The sequence below is a fragment of the Cladophialophora immunda genome, assembly GCF_000835495.1.
Source record: "Cladophialophora immunda strain CBS 83496 unplaced genomic scaffold supercont1.4, whole genome shotgun sequence".
Lineage (NCBI taxonomy): Eukaryota > Fungi > Ascomycota > Eurotiomycetes > Chaetothyriales > Herpotrichiellaceae > Cladophialophora > Cladophialophora immunda.
This window is the reverse complement of record NW_015622544.1, coordinates 3,516,666-3,532,920: the sequence shown is the minus strand read 5'-3', so window position 1 is coordinate 3,532,920 and position 16,255 is coordinate 3,516,666. Positions and strand designations below refer to the sequence as shown.

The 16,255-nt window shown below is 51.5% G+C and overlaps 6 protein-coding genes across 6 annotated transcripts; 3 read left to right on the top strand and 3 right to left on the bottom strand.

Moving 5' to 3' along the window:
• Positions 1 to 289: 289 nt before the first annotated feature.
• PV07_07592 (uncharacterized protein) lies at positions 290 to 3,956 on the top strand (the record flags this gene model as incomplete). The annotated part of the gene is made up of 2 exons (XM_016394691.1): positions 290 to 1,454; positions 1,507 to 3,956. 2 exons carry the CDS (start codon positions 290 to 292, stop codon positions 3,954 to 3,956), a joined length of 3,615 nt encoding a protein of 1,204 aa, XP_016248110.1.
• A 354-nt stretch (positions 3,957 to 4,310) lies between these two features.
• PV07_07591 (uncharacterized protein) lies at positions 4,311 to 5,999 on the top strand. Its single transcript, XM_016394690.1, has one exon. The coding sequence runs from the start codon at positions 4,385 to 4,387 to the stop codon at positions 5,486 to 5,488; it is 1,104 nt and encodes a 367-aa protein (XP_016248109.1). The 5' UTR covers positions 4,311 to 4,384; the 3' UTR covers positions 5,489 to 5,999.
• PV07_07590 (uncharacterized protein) lies at positions 5,899 to 7,329 on the bottom strand (the record flags this gene model as incomplete). Its single annotated transcript, XM_016394689.1, has 1 exon — positions 5,899 to 7,329. One exon carries the CDS (start codon positions 7,327 to 7,329, stop codon positions 5,899 to 5,901), a length of 1,431 nt encoding a protein of 476 aa, XP_016248108.1.
• An 833-nt stretch (positions 7,330 to 8,162) lies between these two features.
• PV07_07589 (uncharacterized protein) lies at positions 8,163 to 9,537 on the bottom strand. The gene has a single exon (XM_016394688.1). It carries the CDS (start codon positions 9,474 to 9,476, stop codon positions 8,547 to 8,549), a length of 930 nt encoding a protein of 309 aa, XP_016248107.1. The 5' UTR covers positions 9,477 to 9,537; the 3' UTR covers positions 8,163 to 8,546.
• A 1,532-nt stretch (positions 9,538 to 11,069) lies between these two features.
• Positions 11,070 to 13,090, bottom strand: PV07_07588 (uncharacterized protein). Its single transcript, XM_016394687.1, has one exon. It carries the CDS (start codon positions 12,931 to 12,933, stop codon positions 11,128 to 11,130), a length of 1,806 nt encoding a protein of 601 aa, XP_016248106.1. The 5' UTR covers positions 12,934 to 13,090; the 3' UTR covers positions 11,070 to 11,127.
• Positions 13,091 to 13,353: 263 nt separating this feature from the next.
• On the top strand, positions 13,354 to 15,924 carry PV07_07587 (uncharacterized protein). Its single transcript, XM_016394686.1, has one exon. The coding sequence runs from the start codon at positions 13,384 to 13,386 to the stop codon at positions 15,895 to 15,897; it is 2,514 nt and encodes an 837-aa protein (XP_016248105.1). The 5' UTR covers positions 13,354 to 13,383; the 3' UTR covers positions 15,898 to 15,924.
• The last annotated feature ends 331 nt before the right edge of the window (positions 15,925 to 16,255 follow it).

Genomic DNA, 16,255 nt, shown 5'->3' with positions numbered 1-16,255 from the left:
CAAGCTTGGCCCGGCACGTGCAGCCCTCTTGGGCTTGTTGCGGATTGCGTCCTCCAAAACCACCCTCATCGCCCATCCAGCCTGATCACTTTCCTGATCATGCAGCCGTTCAATGCACGGAACATATTTGATCACGGGTGATTGCTCTGAGCTGTGGGTTTGCACTTTCTCTTGCGAGCCTGCTGCGACATGCGGAGTATGCGACGCGCAGCCACCCACCCTGCTATGCGACCCACTCCTACGCTCGGCGACCACTCCACCTCCCTCATAGATCCTTGAGCCATCTGCTATGCACTTTCTCAAAGTCGGCCACAATGGCCAGCTGACTCTCGCGGAGAACTTGAACCCTCCACCGTCCCGCTACGCTGTTCTTTCTCATACTTGGGGCAGGGACGACGAAGAGATAACATATGATGAGATGAAAAATGGCCTTGGTGCCACCAAAGCCGGATACAAGAAGCTACGCTTTTGCGCCGATAGAGCCGGCAGGGACGGAATAGATTATGTCTGGGTGGATACCTGTTGTATCAACAAAGCCAACTGGACTGAACTCGCGGAAGCCATCAATTCGATGTATCAATGGTATCAGGATGCGGCTAAGTGCTATGTATACCTGTCAGACGTATCCATGCAGACCTGGGTGTCAAACTTCGAAACCAGCAGATGGTTTCGTCGAGGCTGGACGCTTCAGGAGCTGCTTGCGCCGAAATTGGTCGAGTTCTACTCGCACGAAGGAATGTTTCTAGGAGATAAAGAAAGCCTCGAACTCCAGATCCACAGATCTACTGGTATCCCAGTTGCAGCCCTTCGCGGCAACCCCCTTTCTGACTTTGCCGTAAGTGAGCGAAAGCGATGGGTAGCAAGGCGCAATACGAAGAGGATCGAAGATAAGGCCTACTGCATGTTGGGGATTTTCGGGGTCTTTTTGCCCCTGATATATGGTGAAGGTGCTAATGCATGGAAGCGGCTTGACGAAGAGATCGAAAAGTCTTCTACAAGCGAATCCCTCACCAACACTCGAAATCGGGACTCTTGTCAAAGATTAGAAAGCAAAGCAGCCCTGCGACGTGTCAAAGAAGCCCAGGCAGGGCCCTATGCACCTTTTCTCGATGTCCTTCTTCAACTTGCCGAGGTACCAAATGATGATCGCACTCGAAAGGCAATGTTGCAATGTGCGCGTTTGCTTAGCATAACGGATAGCGCGAAATTCCTATGGGAGCACCGCGACGCGGTGGACAAAGAGACAGTCAAGGCGACAGACAAAGCTGAGGAACGACTTCGAGATACCTACTATGGTGCTGTTGCGCGGTGCTACAAGTCGCTTGGCTTCGACGATATAATGGCCAGAGAAGAAATCATTGCTGCACCCGACGACGAAACCTGTCTTTGGATATATGATGCACCAGAGTTCGAAAGCTGGCACTCAAATCAGAAGCCGCTGCTCTGGCTCAAAGGTAAGTTTCCTTTTTATTATTGCAAGCTATTCAAGTTTGACCCTTAGCCCAGGCAAGCCTGGTTCAGGAAAATCGATTTTGATGAAGAGCCTCTTCAAACGCCGCGAAAAAGACCTTGATGACTCGTCTACCATTCTACTACGGTTTTTCTTTAATGGTCGAGGCTCGCCAATGGAAAAGTCTCCAGAGGCTCTGTATCGTACACTGACGCAGAGCATGATGCGTCTGCATCCGGCAACTCTATGCGCCGTTCTCGCTTATTACCTTGAGAAGGAATCTCGCACCGGTACCGTCCGCTGGCGGACTGAAGAACTCGCAGATTTATTCCACAAGGAGCTCGAGCAACCTCAGAAAAAGGACATTGAGGTATTTGTCGATGCGCTTGACGAATGCTCAGATTCAGAGGTGCTCGAGGTGATTCGACGATTCGAAAAATCCATTCAGAAACCTCGGGATCAAAGCAAACTGAGGATCTGCTGGAGTAGCCGCTTTTATCCAAACATCAGCTTGCGCGCAGTACAAGCGATAGAGCTGATTGTGAGTGACCAAAATTCCCAGGACATCCGCGAGCACGTTCGAAACATATTTCCTCTACACTTGGATGAGAGACTACGGTCACTTAGCGAGGACGTCATATCCCGGGCTCAAGGGGTCTTCTTGTGGGCGTCATTGGCGGCCAAGAAGCTGATGCAGGCCTTCGATGCCGGCAGAGACGTAGACGATCTGGTTTCGATCCTTCAGAGTATACCAAGCAGCTTGGGCCAATACTTTCTGAAAATCTTTACCGATACAACTTTTACACAGGAACAACGAAAGGACCTGCATGACATCGCCCTGCTCGTGCTCGGCTCTCTACGACCGCTTTCAGCAGACGAACTCCACTCTGCTCTCCTTCTTGCAAATGCGAATACGAAGTGGTCTTTGGATACCATTAGACTGTCATCAGAAAACCTCGGACAATTCAGGAAGCGCTTGATACACGCCTCCGGGGGTCTAATTGAGGTTGTGGAGAGGGACACGTTATTCAATTCGTATGGAGGCCTCTCTTGCAGGGTCCAAGTGATACACGAATCGGTACGGGAATTCTTCCTCGGAGAGGGCCTATTCGTGCTGAACGTGTCTTCCACTAAGGCTTTTGCCGCCGAAAGCCACTCCGTAATGGTCCGCGCCGCATTCAAAGGACTCATAGGAATACAGACCGACTTCACACGACATCGGCACGGTCAAAACGAAAGCGGAGATCCTTCCGATGACAACGTTCTGGATGCTCTGATTCCTGCCAAAACATGGTGCCCTCCTTCGGTATCATTCGTTCTCGGTTACGTCAGAGATCATTGCTTCTCCCATTTGACCTTCGCCGCTGAGGCACAAATTGAAGCGCAGGATGGATCGGCTGCCGCTGACCTTCCATGCAGCTCAGTCTCCAGGGAAGCACTTTTCGCCTATTTGCGTCTCGCTTGCTCGGAAGTGATTCTCCATGGGACGTCAAGAGCATCGGTGAATGAGCAGCTCCAGTCAGCTTCCCTCCATCCTAGCGTCTTCGGATTTGAAAAGCAAGAACTGGCACAGGTGCTGGACCTTCCAAATCAACTTATGACCGCTTCGGAATTTTTGAAGCGTAGGGGACTCTATCTCTTCGAAGAGCCTCCAGCTACGGGATCGTCGCCGGTCACAATGCATCGGTTTCTAGCTGTTTTTGTTGCCAGTTTTCGATCCAACGGTGGGATGCTCGCGTCCAGACCGAGCTCAAAGACGGAGCTGTCGACCCCAAATCAATCTTCAGCGGAAGTGCGTGAAGTTCACCGGAAGCGTCCATGGCTGCCACTGGAGGAAGACACCAATGAGCCTTCATGTGACCCTCCAGCCAACCTTCACTTTGGAATCTCTTTCTTATTACCTCATCCGACAGTCCCCCGAGTTATGCTACCTGAAAGGTTTCAAAGCCCGAATCCCCACGACATTAGTCGGGAGGACGCTGTCCTTGCTGTTGACATTGGGGACTGGAGTTTTGTGGCCTCAAACGACGCAAAGTTGAAACCCTACCTGACCAATCCTGTTTCCGATGAGTTGGGATCGCACCTCACCTTCTCGAACCCTTCGACCCTTAGTTGCATCCTCTTTTATTGGCCTCAGGATGATAGTGAAGTGACTTTGTCCAATGGTGAGCCTGTTCCAATTCGCGTACAGGAGGGGGACTGTCAGATCGGATGGCGACCAGTTCGAGGGGCTTCAAATCGAGCGACTCTGTTCCCTCCCTTGACCCGTCCAGAGCAGTGGGATCGGTATCGTAACCGATTGAGACCGGAGGTGAACCCGGCGGCTTTTATGCGCCCATGGCACCGGCGGCAGTTAGACCGAATGAGACGGGAGGGCAGCAGCTCGAGCCCGGCAAAGGTTGCTAAGAGAGGTGCAACCTATTCCGATTGTGAACTCGATCCTGTCGCTCAGGTTTTCGATGATGAACAGTTCCTCAGGGCGCGGACGGTCAGATCCGCCCATTAAGCAAACCATTGAGGTGGTTTTAGTACGACTCCAATTCGTAGAAAGGGTCCGAACCTAACATCCGCACCAAAACAGGGACACCGGAGGCCAAAAACTCGGCTGAGGGGCCCCGTCGAGCACCTTTCCAGGCCGCTCAGGCGCTGATCAGGCCTAGAAACAGAAATGTGTTTGGTGAGGTGAAAATCTCCTAGTAAGTATAGTGGTATAGCCTACGTTTGAATCACCGAAGCAGAATAGGGCCGTCTGAAAAAGGCAGCCGCTTAAGGGCGGCGGGTTATCCGTGCCAAGGCTTGAGTCAGGGTATCATATCTTTTCAGGACCAACGTTGCAACCCGGTCCAACATTTCGCTAGATAAACATGGCTTACCGTTGACTCTCTTAACAACCATCCTTCTTTTCAAAGTGGACACCTAGTTTCTGAGGCAAAGATGTACTCGCCACGTGTCGGCGACAAGCTGGACAGCTTGGACACGCCCTCTATGATCGTCGACCTCGATCTCATGGAGGCCAATATGCAGAAGCTGTTTGGGAAACTCCTACCCAGCGGCTGCAACATCCGACCTCATCTGAAAACGACCAAAAGCGCCATAATAGCACGCAAGCTCGCCGCTGCAGGGGCTAAAGGATGCTGCGTGGCCAAAGTGTCAGAAGCCGAAGTTATCGCCGCTGCAGGGTTTGACGATATACTCATCACCTCGGAGATCATCGGAGCAACCAAGGTGAAGAGGTTGGTCGAGCTCTTCAAGAAGCACAAGGACATCCGCATTGTAGTGGACAGCGAGGTGGGGGCGTCTGCAATCAACGACAAGCTCGCTGAATCAGGCACCATTGAGCCCATCTCAGTGCTGATCGACCTCGACGTCGGCCTTCGACGCACAGGCGTGGACGCGGGGCCACCAGCGCTGGCTCTGGCGAAGCACATCCGCACTCTTAAACACCTCCGTTTGATCGGCGTTCAAGGATACGAAGGCCACCTTCAGCACCTGCACGATAAAGAAGATCGAAAAAGGCGGTGTCTTGCATCCATGAAAACGTTGGTGGACACGGTCAAGGAGCTTCGCGAATCGGCTTTCGATATTCAGGTGGTGACCACCGGAGGAACGGGCACTGCCGAATTCTGCGCCACGGTGCCCGGCGTGACAGAATTGCAACCAGGCTCCTTTATATTTATGGATACCGACTACCGCAACGCCGTGGGGACGTTCTACTCAAACAGCCTTACCATATTATCGACCGTCATCAGTAAGCAAGGTCAATACCAAGCCACCATCGATGCTGGACTCAAGTCTTTGACCACAGACAGCGGCTTAGCTGAGTGTAAGGATCCCAGGTATGAGCATCGAAATCTCGGGGATGAACACGGCTCGTTGAGATGGGAGGAGGGAACTCCGGCCCTGGAGGTGGGTGATCGAATTGAAATGATTCCAAGCCATATCGACCCGACGATTAATCTCCATGACTTTTACTATGCTCACCGCCGAGGAGTCATCGAGGAGATCTGGCCCGTCGACTCGCGAGGCAAGGTTCAATAGCTGACGCTCCAATCCCCGTACTTGGTGGGAAGAAGGAGATTAAGGCGTTTTACAACATCTAACGCGAGAATATTTGCGTTTCACACTTCGAGTGGAGCAAGTTTGGTCGTCTCTCAAGCTGGACGCGATACCTGCGAGCCAGTAACGAAGTGTATCTATCAAACCCACCCGCAATCCACAGAGGTCTGGTCACGAGAGAACGGGCATAACGTGGCCAAACTCGTCAAGAACCTGCTCTCAGTCCCGGGTGGTGGCCCGGTGGCTCGCCAATCACCGCCATGAGAAAACTTACTCTGTCGCCGTGCGTTGTTTCATTTGACAGAGGTACACAATTATTTCTTGTTTACGAAGCCGCGGGGTGATGCGTGGTGGGTGATACAGGATCGCAATACACGGCCATATTTCATATTTCACCAGTGTGGTAATATCTGCGCGATGCTAAAAGTTTCATACACTTCAAGTGGCATTGCTCTCAAGCCCAGGAAAACTTCAATGATCATGTACCCTCTTGAAACCGCGTAGAGTATTACAACGGGGAATATGAGTCCCACCTCCCAGACCAGGATAGGCTTTGCCTTCTCTTGTTGCTTTTCAAATGCGTCTAAACGCTCCATGGTGGCTTGGTGTGCCACTGGCTTTATCGGATCCCTGTTCGAGGCATCTTGGGTTTCGTCGGGAGTAGTTTCACTGGCAACTCCAGTCTCTTCGTCGGCCGTTGGCCGGGGCAGCGGTTTTTTCAGATGGAGCAATATGAAATATTTGTCCCATCTGCCATATCGCTGGCGAGCTGCTATGGTCTCAAAAACCCAAAAGAGAACCGTTGTGCCGGTGACAATCAGACTTGAAACGCGCCACAACAATGCCTCGGTTCGCGACGGAAAGTTGAATCGCCATCCGATCAAGTGGATTGCGGCGTAAGCCGTTGTCATGCAGAAGAGGACGAACTTCTCAAGGGGGCTAATATCGGGGAACCGATCGTTGGGAAAGCGTCGTAGCGGCCTCTCGCGGTCATCGCAACGGAGATTGAAGAACCCCATTATATCGTAACCACACGTGAACGACTGCTTCGCCACGAAATCCAGAGGAGTATGTCGGTATGGGGCTGCGGCTGCGTCACCGGCTTTGATGAGGATCTCCTTGGTCGTGGCCTCCGTCGTGATCACGATGCCCCTTTTCACATCACTCGGTTTGTGGAGCCAACAGAGAAATGTACCGAAAGTGCAGAAGACTATTGCGCCAGCGGATAGCTCTAGAGTCGATGCTGGGAGATGTAAGATTGCTCGACCCAGGAGCTGGCAGATAAGCCAACTGGCTTGTATTAATGTGAGGATTTTGCTGAGCGTATCGGCCTTGGACTTATCCCAGATTTCTTCTGCGGTAATGCTGGGGTATTCCAGGTATTTATTCTGCACCAAGTATGCCAATTGGCGGCTGTTGACAGAAAACGGTGTGCTGTCTTTAGGCTGGAGCAGAATGCCACCCATATCGGCGAAGAAAGCATTTCGGAGAGTCCATTGTGGATGGCCAAGGTGGCGAAATCGTTTAACTGACCGCTGTGCTGAAGCATATTGGCCGATTGCTACCGACAGAACCAGTTCTGGGCCTACAATGGCCCAGAACATCCATTTCACCTTCCTTCTTAGGATTTGAAGAGGGAGTTCTTGAGGATGGGGAATGTTGAGACACACCGCCGTCCATGTACAGAGGAAAATGGTAAAGAAAGATCCCCAGACTATGTCAATAGTGCCTCTGCTATTAGGGCCTGATACCCATCCGATAACCAGTGCAGTCACATTGCTGAAAGTGGTGGCGTTGACGGATGAACCTGGAAGAACAGCCATATTATCAGAATATAACATGGTGGACACTGGACACTCTTGGTGAGAGTTGAAGCTCTCATCGCCTTCAAAGCAGAGCTGATATATATTGAACACCCCTCACACAGATCAGAAAGCTCAGTCTAACACCATCCATATTTCGTCAGAATGCAGTAGAGGGGCTGTCGCACAGGCGCTGCAGTCTTGTTACACCAATGGGCCCGTGATGAGCGGTAAATAGGGCGCAGCACGTACGAGTAGAACTCACCTGAGCCTAGATGTCACGAACAGCCTCACTCAGATGCCCTACCTCATCCTCACGAATCAAGAGGGTGAGGCATGGCAGGTGAATCAGGTGTGTGCACAAGAACTGTTAGGGGATAAGGCTGTTAGGCTAGGAGCACAAGGCTCTGTTGATACATTTAGCCTAGTGCTCATCCCAGCGTTATCTACTTGTACAGGAACTACTACTGTATATAGTTACCCAATCGATCAGTACCCGCTATGTGGCGTAGGTCCTGATAATGGAGCAGCCCCATAACCAACATATGGATTTATATTTAGAATCACTAGAGTTTTCCTCGATGAAAGCTCTTGAACAACATTAAAGTGGAGGGAAATTTAGCATTGTCCACTGCGATTCAGCTGAAAGTAGGGAATTGGGAGTATGGGTATGGACCAACGCAGCGGCTAGTATGTTACGGGACGGGGCGAGGAGGGGCGGGCCGCGAAGAGGATCGCCGTCCTCGACTAGTAGCCACTCACGGTCGGAGCGAAAAAAGTGGGACACTCCAAATTCTTGGCAATGCTGCCACCTCTCCCTTGCATAGTAATTACTACTGTAACTGGAATCAAGTGTCATAATCTAGATAAAACTGCCATTAACTAGTAGGATGCTGATTGGCCTTTGGAGTCAATCACTGTTTCAATCGCTGAGGCATTTGCTCGATCCAGGCGTTGATTGTTGCCTGCGATAGGCCATTCCAGCCCTCGACGGCAAGGTCCCACACAGAATCCTTATCCCAGTGAGGGTACCTATTCAGATAGGCCCTTGGTGCTGATCAGGCGAATGAGGACAGTTGAAGTAGTAATCGATATTATGCTGAGGTTTCCAGGTGCGAACTAGGTTCGTTTTGCTAGGCCCGTGGCCCATTCGTTTAAGCGCTGTTCAAACTGCTCTCGTATCTCGTACTGTTCAGAACACTGGTGCCGCTGTTCAGAACACTGAGTAATCCACAGGTTTAGCAATGTGGATGCGTCTGGCGGTATTTGAACCCCGTAATAAGAGCAACAAGGTGGAAGGCGGTACCAGCGACCGCGCAGGTGTGGAACAGTTGATGTGAATGGCACCAGATGTCGAAGGAGCCTGGACTTAACCTTTCGGGAATTCGACCAACGAACAAGCCAACACCAAGCAGCAAAGACAGTAATTCGGCAAGGTACCATTGCGCACCAATCTGTCTGCAAGCTTCAGTCCAACCGAGGGAGCCCACGCGATGGAATATTGGTAGCATTGCCGAGGTTACAAGCAGAGAGAAAACGCCGCCGCGCAGAGTTCGCATCTTGCTACCCCCACCACCGGTGTCGAAGAGCGTGACGGCTGCAGCTACTCCGGCACACAGATTGAGTGCCCAGTAGACGTGTTGGACAGTTTTGTTGCAATAAAATGCATAATACGTTGACGATGCACCTCCACCGACTGCTAGGACGCAGATGCCGAGAATGTCCAGCTTACCCCAGAAGTGGTGTACGTTGTAGGAATGGCTCCTAAGCGTGTGGAATGCGGTGCTGAGCCCGAAACAAATTGTAGCGGCGGTTATCAAGGAGCCAAGGGCAAATTGGTCGCCCACGCTGACATTGAGGGTCGTGGGTCTTTGATGAGAATAGGCATACACAGCGAATCCCGTGGCCACAGATGCCGCCGATCCGACAATATGAGTCCATATGTTCATGGTCTCCATGTGCAAGCAGCGCCAAAGGCGAAAGGACCGCTTGTAAGAGTATGTTGGCATTGGATGCCCTCCGACAAGAAAATCGTTATCTCGAAGCCATCCTGGTATCTGATCTTTGGTCGCGATGATGGGCCAGTACGCCTCGTTGTCTGGCTTGTCGGCAGGGGGCCAGCCTGGCGCAACACCAGGCGGTTGAGATGGGGCTGCGTGTCTCACCATTTGCAAGGAACCTGGGCAGTTGTTGTTGTTGTAAAGGAATTGATTCGGGTGGTATGTGGTGAGCGAGGTGACGCGAGCAGCTCGTTGTTGAACGTCGTTCTTAAAACAGTAACAGCCGCCCGCCAAGAGAAGATGTTGATTTGGGCAAGCGCCGCCACCAGCCGCAGTGGTGCTAATTGATTAGCATGGAAGATGCCTCCAGGCAGCAGGCTTGGCTGAAACGAACCGGACAGTCATTATATCGCCTTGGCAACCTCGTCAGTCACAGCGTCCCCGATGCTCCGTCACGTGTGCGATTAAAGCGGCCTCGCTCCCTTTCCCGAACGAAAGCGGTAATGGACGAAGCACAGTTTTCTGCTTATATATATATATATAAAATCCCCGAACCGTCGTCGCCCACGGCTCTTTCACTAACTATATCACCCGCCGCTTTGCTCTCCCGCCAACGACTATTTGGTTGACTCGCTCCCTGATTCACTCCCTTCTACTCCCTTCCTCTCTTTCGCGCTCTTCTTCCACTCTCTTCTGCTCCCTCACAGCTCTGGCTAGCTCCTGTCGTACTCTCTTACGTGTTAGTGAGGCTCTCATTCGGGCTCTAAGTTTATAGGCGTCTACACTACGGAAAGAACACCCACTCCATCGTCATATCCAAGCGATCCGCCTTCACTACAGCACGCTGCTACCAATGCCTCGCAAATGATATCGACCGACCCGACTCAGCGTCAAGCTCCGAGTGATAGTCGATCGAGACGGCGTCACCAACCTCGTGAAAAGCTCGTGATCTGCTGCCAGTGCCGGCAATACTCGATCCTTGAAACTTCTCCGATGTGTATGAATTCTTGTACCCATCGTTTCTACCACAGCTGTGAACTTATCAATCTAGAAGTCGACTCATTAGGAGATGTCAACATTGAATATGTGTGATCGCGCTTATCTTTCGTCATGTTTGTCGGAATGTGTGCATTGGTTAAATGCATGACTCTATTAGCACTGATCCCGAAAGAATTATTTCTTTTGCTGAATCTTGTTATCGAGACGGCACTATATCCTTGGGTTGAATTTTGTTGGTAATGTATCGGATATGCTGTGTTTGATTTGGTTTTCATTTCCTTTCCATGGCTTTATTGTTTTTTATTCAAATGATGGAAATGGGTTTTTATGTTTTGATGGATTCATGTGAACCACGAATCAAAGAGAACGACCACCGCAATGGAATGATCAGTGGGCAGAAAGCGAAATGAGCGAGGCAAATGGTTTTCTTTTTCGTGTTGGGACAAGCCAGCAGCGCGAGTATCAAATTATAAACGGGCGGATGGATGGGTGGGTGGGTGGGATCGACGAGGTGAGGCTTTTTTTCCCTCATCCACGTCCAGGAGTGAAGCGTCAGGCTTTACATCTCCAAGAGCGCAACACACTTGACTTATGGGTACGGTGAAGGAATGGATGAGACTTCCGAGGTGATATACTTTTCGTTGTGCCTCATGTTAGGGATAAAGTGCAACGGCATAGGATCTTCGGCGAATGACTCGGTGTGCTAAGTTACGCGTATTCTCGAGACTTAGCCCGCACCAGAATAATATTCTAAAATTCGTGATAGAGAAAAACTGAGATGAGTGAGGTACATATAGAAAGCCCAAGCCCTCCCTTAGGCTCATCCCAGGCTTTCTGCCAGCGTCTCCAGCTCACAAATGACAGACCAATATAACGCTTCCTGAAGCCTATTCTGCCCCAGGTCAAAGCCCTGACCAAAGTCACAATGCAAGCATTTGCGTACCGTCTCTGCATACTTCGGGCCCCACTTGGACGAAAGTCTCTTCGACAAGCGGATGGCAGTACGGTAGGGGACGTCGCACGGCTCAGTGCCGACGCGGTCGATTGGATCGGTCATGGCGGCTAGCGGCTTTTCGTACACTAATTCGAGCAACACGACGCCCAGACTGAACAGGAGACGGTTCCTAATGACTAGAGGATTGGACCACGTCGAAGATACAAGTATTCCACTTGCTGGACTGTGGATGTTGGTGGTTGCGAATACTTCAAGCCGTGAGTCGGCGCCCGCATCTGGAGTGGCATGTGACGAAGGAACCTTCCTCCTGCGCACCATTATGATTTGGCTGTCCAAGGTGTCCTGCAGCCAGGCGGTTTTGTGGAAATGCAGGACTGCCCGTGCAAGCTGTCCAGCGAGAGAAATGCGCTGACGGAGTGAGAATCTTTTGTCGGCGTTGTCATCGTCGCTTTCCTTAAGAATGTCTTGGAGGCTCTTGAGGCTGGGCCCGACTGAGGCGGCTGATCTCTGCGACAATCGGCGATCGAGATAGATGACGTGCTTCGAGCCTAATGACTTTTCGAGATAGCCAACAGCTTGATCGCTCGGTAGAGTGAGGCCTCTGAATTGCGCGAGGTGACGACATATCTTGCGATGCTTGCAGAGATTGATGAAAGTGGTTGGAGGAGGTGGAGGAGGTAACACTAGCGTCGTTGATCCAGAGCTACTACTAGTATTTCGTTGCCGCTGCGGCGGCTTGACTTTCTCGTCCTTGATGAAATCCCGATCGTAATCGCAATCGTCCTGGGCGCAGGCGAAGGTCCGTTTCAATGTGGTCACCATCTGGCGAAGGCCATCAGTCTCGCCGTTGACATTCTCTATTGTACCGCTACCGCTTGACTCGATAGTGAGCCATAAAGGCTTTTCGTTGGCGCCAAAATCTGGATCTAATGGGCTCAGCGCGAGTTGACCAAAGGCCAGGGTGAAACGAATCTGCCGAGTATCAGAACAGGCTGGACTGAGGCTGAGATATGCTTGGTGTGCGTCGTGGTCTACACATGCTGATTCCAGAGCTCCATAGAGGTCTGCTGCAGTGCTCTTGACGACGGCGAATTGCCCCATCACCTTCCTTAGACCCCAAGAGTTCAGCTTGGAACGTAACTCCTCGGAAGATGGAACATGTGCCGTGACCAGGTTAGTCAAGGCAATGAAGTTCTGGGTCTTCTCCGTCAGATCTTGTAGCGAATCTTGAATGCGTGACCGCTCAAAAGCGAAACGAAGCTGCTTCCTAGCTACCGTGATACTCGTCTTTGGATGTACCACGAACTCCTCGAGATGCCTTCGAACGGCATCTAAAGAGTCGCAAATGAGAGATATGGCGGCTTCGAAACCGTTTTGGTCCCCTCCGAGAAGATCAATGTAGCGGCTCGACACAGATGGGTCGCGCCAGGCAGGGTGCTCAGCATCCCTAAGCATTTTCCTTGCCTCGTGGGCATCAACGCAGTGGCGCAGAATCTGCTCGTTGGCTTTCCGAAAGCACAACTCTTGCATTCGTAGCGTTTGTATTGCTTCTCTAAGCTTTCGTGGGTATTTTTTGATGGTGCCAAAGAAGGTTGTAGCGCAACGATAGCTCTCAATAGCAGCAATAAGCAGCGAAGCAACTCCTAGAGCTAGGCCTGCTGCTTCCGCCATATTTCCAGCTGAGATATGTCCTTTCGGAAATTAAAGCTTCTTGATCCAGGCGACAGAGAAAGCTGAAATAAGTCGACTAAAACTATTTTTTGCTCCTAGAGTGAGTATTTACCTTGACGAAGGGTATCCGGCTGTGTCTGCCTTGGGAAGGAGAAAGATTAAGGTCGCAGCAGCCCTCGCCTTATTCAGTACGAGCTTGTGGCACACCTCATTGGAGATGTTGGCAGTTTAATGCGGCTGGCCGCAGCACCTCATGAGCATAGCCACAACACCTCATGAGCATAGCCGCAGCACCTCATGGGCATAGCCACAACACCTCATGAGCATAGCCGCCGCCCCATTGTGCTGAAGAACATCGTAAATACAGAGGTCGGTCATCACCGGTCCCTCCGTTTTTAATGAGCATCTCTGTCGTGTACTGTGTATTCTTCTCCTTCGCAGTTGCATTCGATGGCAGATGATATACCCTCAATCGAGAGCAGGCTCCGGAAGCAACGCGTCCTGGGCCTGAACGTTTCGCACAATGAAACGGCCAAGCACTTACCTAGCGTGAAAGATCGGTCTGTGGAAACGGAGTTTATTAGCGAGCTATATCTCGAATGCGCAGAGCGACTCTCGCAAGGCATGGAGATTCTGAAGCGGCTTCCACCGGCCCAGCGTGTTGATTATGATAAATTTCGAGAGGTTGAAGCCAGATTTCGGCTTTTTGGTGGAAGCTTCGATCATGGACTTATGGTGTCTTGCCTTGATGACGTCGAATTATTCGACGCGACTCTACGTTCGCTACTCAAGGTCGCTGCGAATTTGAAGGAACACTTTCCGAGTGGGCCAGACGTGGGCCTGGATGTTTTGATCTACCAGTCGAGATCAATAATAAGCACCTCCGAAGACGACGACGATTCCGACGATTCCGACGATTCCGAGCAAGACGAAGGTGAAGCTAGGAGAGCGTTGTCGACCGAAAGAGGGGTTCGGGGTTTTGCCAGGCTCTCCCACAGCATCAGTATGCTTATGGAGCTTCTCCCAATTCTCGAAGCAGCAAATCGCCTGAACCATCCTCCTCGTGTTGACCGTACCGCGCATAAACACTTGCAAGCGGCCTCTGCAGCCCAATACGTGCGTCGTGTGCGGGACAAGTTCCCCAAGGCGTCTCCCAGTCTTGCTGATCGCCTGGGCGAAGCTAATTGGCAAAGACACGAACGCCTTAGAGATCTCGTCTGGGAAAGATCAGACGCGAGCGGTCCTGCAGAGAGCCCAGGGCAACCAATGCAGAAAGCTCCAGGACAAGAGTTATCATGGAACGACCTTATACACACGGCACAGTCTGTGCCGTCAATTTCTGGTGACACTTCTATCAGTGCGGCTCCGAGTGAAGCCTCGACCACAAAGCTTGAGTTTCCTAAGATGCCGGAAGGCGCAACTTGTCCTTACTGCGGAGGCGTGGTCGAGGTGGACACTCTAGCTGCATGGAAGCTACACGTCTACTCGGACCTCCAAGCTTATATTTGCACGCATGAAGCCTGTCCACAGCCGACTGTGACATTCGACGCGTGGGAGGCTTGGGCGCAACATGAACTCGATGACCGTCTGACAGAGATGAAATACGAGTGCTCCATCTGTTCCAGCCTCGTTGATGACAAACAGGGCTTTCTGCATCATGTTGACAGGGTGCACAGTATAACTGTAGCCCCCGGCATACGTCAAGCCGTGCTTGCCAACGCACAGCGCCGCGTCCAGCGTGATCTGGGTCATGTTAGGTGCAATCTATGCCTGAAGCATGGTTTCAACGACAAGAGCGACTATACCCAGCATGTCGGCAGCCACCTAGAAGATATTGCCCTTGCTGCACTACCTCAAACACGAAGGGATGAGTGGAGCCGAGCCCAGGCGGAACCCGACAGCGAATATCTTTCCAAGCAGCCCTATCGGGGTTCTGAAAAGCAGAGAATTGATGATCTTGATCGTCCCGCCGACAGTGGGTCAATGTTACCATTGAAAAAGCATGCTCGCGATTCGGCATTATCACGAAGTCTCTTGAGCCCAGCCTCATCTGACGATGAGCTCTATGAACACAAAAAGCTAGGACCACACCCTTCCGTGTTTAATGAGAATGGCTTGCATTTTGCATCACTATCATCCTTGTATCGGCCTTCGCAGGATTCTTCTCTGCCGTTGCCACCACAGTCCCCAACGATCAAAGCAACTGTGAAAGCTCCGGAAACTGTCAGATACCACACCTCTGATGTGCTCGTGCCTGAAGGCGACGAATTCGTAGCCCGCGAAATGGATGACGCTGGCGAAAAGAAAATCGATCACTTGGGTTACCTTCAGGGCGGTCGAGACTATAGAATTCGGACATTCACCCTTCCTGGTCGAGGCCAGAAGCTGTTCATGCTTGCGACCGAATGCGCTCGGCAACTTCAGTATCGAGATTCGTACTTGCTCTTCAACAAAAACAGGTCGCTATACAAGATAATTGCCAGTGCCGAAGATAAGGAAGGTCTTATCAGTCAGGAAATACTGCCCTACAGCTACCGTTCTCGCCAGATCGCAATCGTCACAGCTAGGTCAATGTACCGCCAATTCGGTAGCCGAGTAGTGAAAGATGGTCGTCGAGTGCTAGATGACTACTGGGAAAGTAAAGCTAGAAAGCAAGGATTCACCGAGGCCGATGCTGCTGGAGCAGCGTGCAGGCGGAAAGAGGCGAGGGCTGCTATGGGAGGTACTGATGAAAGTTTTCCTGCTACAAAAGCGCTACGCGATCCATACGCTGCGGCGCCTGAGTCAGGCGTCTGGTCGGAAGGAACTTATTCTGTACCCAGCATGTGGTGGACACTGACTGACCCAGGGCTTAGAACGCCCACATCATGCTCGAATCGACAGGTTGGCGACGGCGTCGACCACGTCGATACAGGACAGCAAAGTCGAACCGAGACCAAGACGCAGGAAAACTCAAGGCCATAGACGAAACAGAGTAGTTATGGCAGCGACAAAACAATGCAGGAGATCTATTCCATGTCATTGTGCGGCTATAGCCCCATCCATGCTGTCTTCTGAATGCATTCGATCCCCGGGACCGGCCGCCGTTTACTCGTCTTGACCAAGCCTAAGTACCGTAGTTCTGCAAGGGCATGGTAAAACAGCGCTAGAATATGGCGCTCCTCGGCACTCTCATCGTACTTATCTCCATCGACGTCGAAAATCACCATCGTGATCTTTAGATGCCAGTGTGTCACGGAACGCATCGCACAGATCGCGCACGTTGATGACGGCGTCGGCTTCGTTGAGCATGTTGAGCAGAAGGCACATGAGTGGAAAGATG

Coding starts and splice junctions, on each gene's coding strand:
- PV07_07588 (XM_016394687.1), bottom strand. CDS start 12,933: ATGGCGGAAGCAGCAGGCCTAGCTCTAGGAGTTGCTTCGCTGCTTATT.
- PV07_07587 (XM_016394686.1), top strand. CDS start 13,384: ATGGCAGATGATATACCCTCAATCGAGAGCAGGCTCCGGAAGCAACGC.
- PV07_07589 (XM_016394688.1), bottom strand. CDS start 9,476: ATGGTGAGACACGCAGCCCCATCTCAACCGCCTGGTGTTGCGCCAGGC.
- PV07_07591 (XM_016394690.1), top strand. CDS start 4,385: ATGTACTCGCCACGTGTCGGCGACAAGCTGGACAGCTTGGACACGCCC.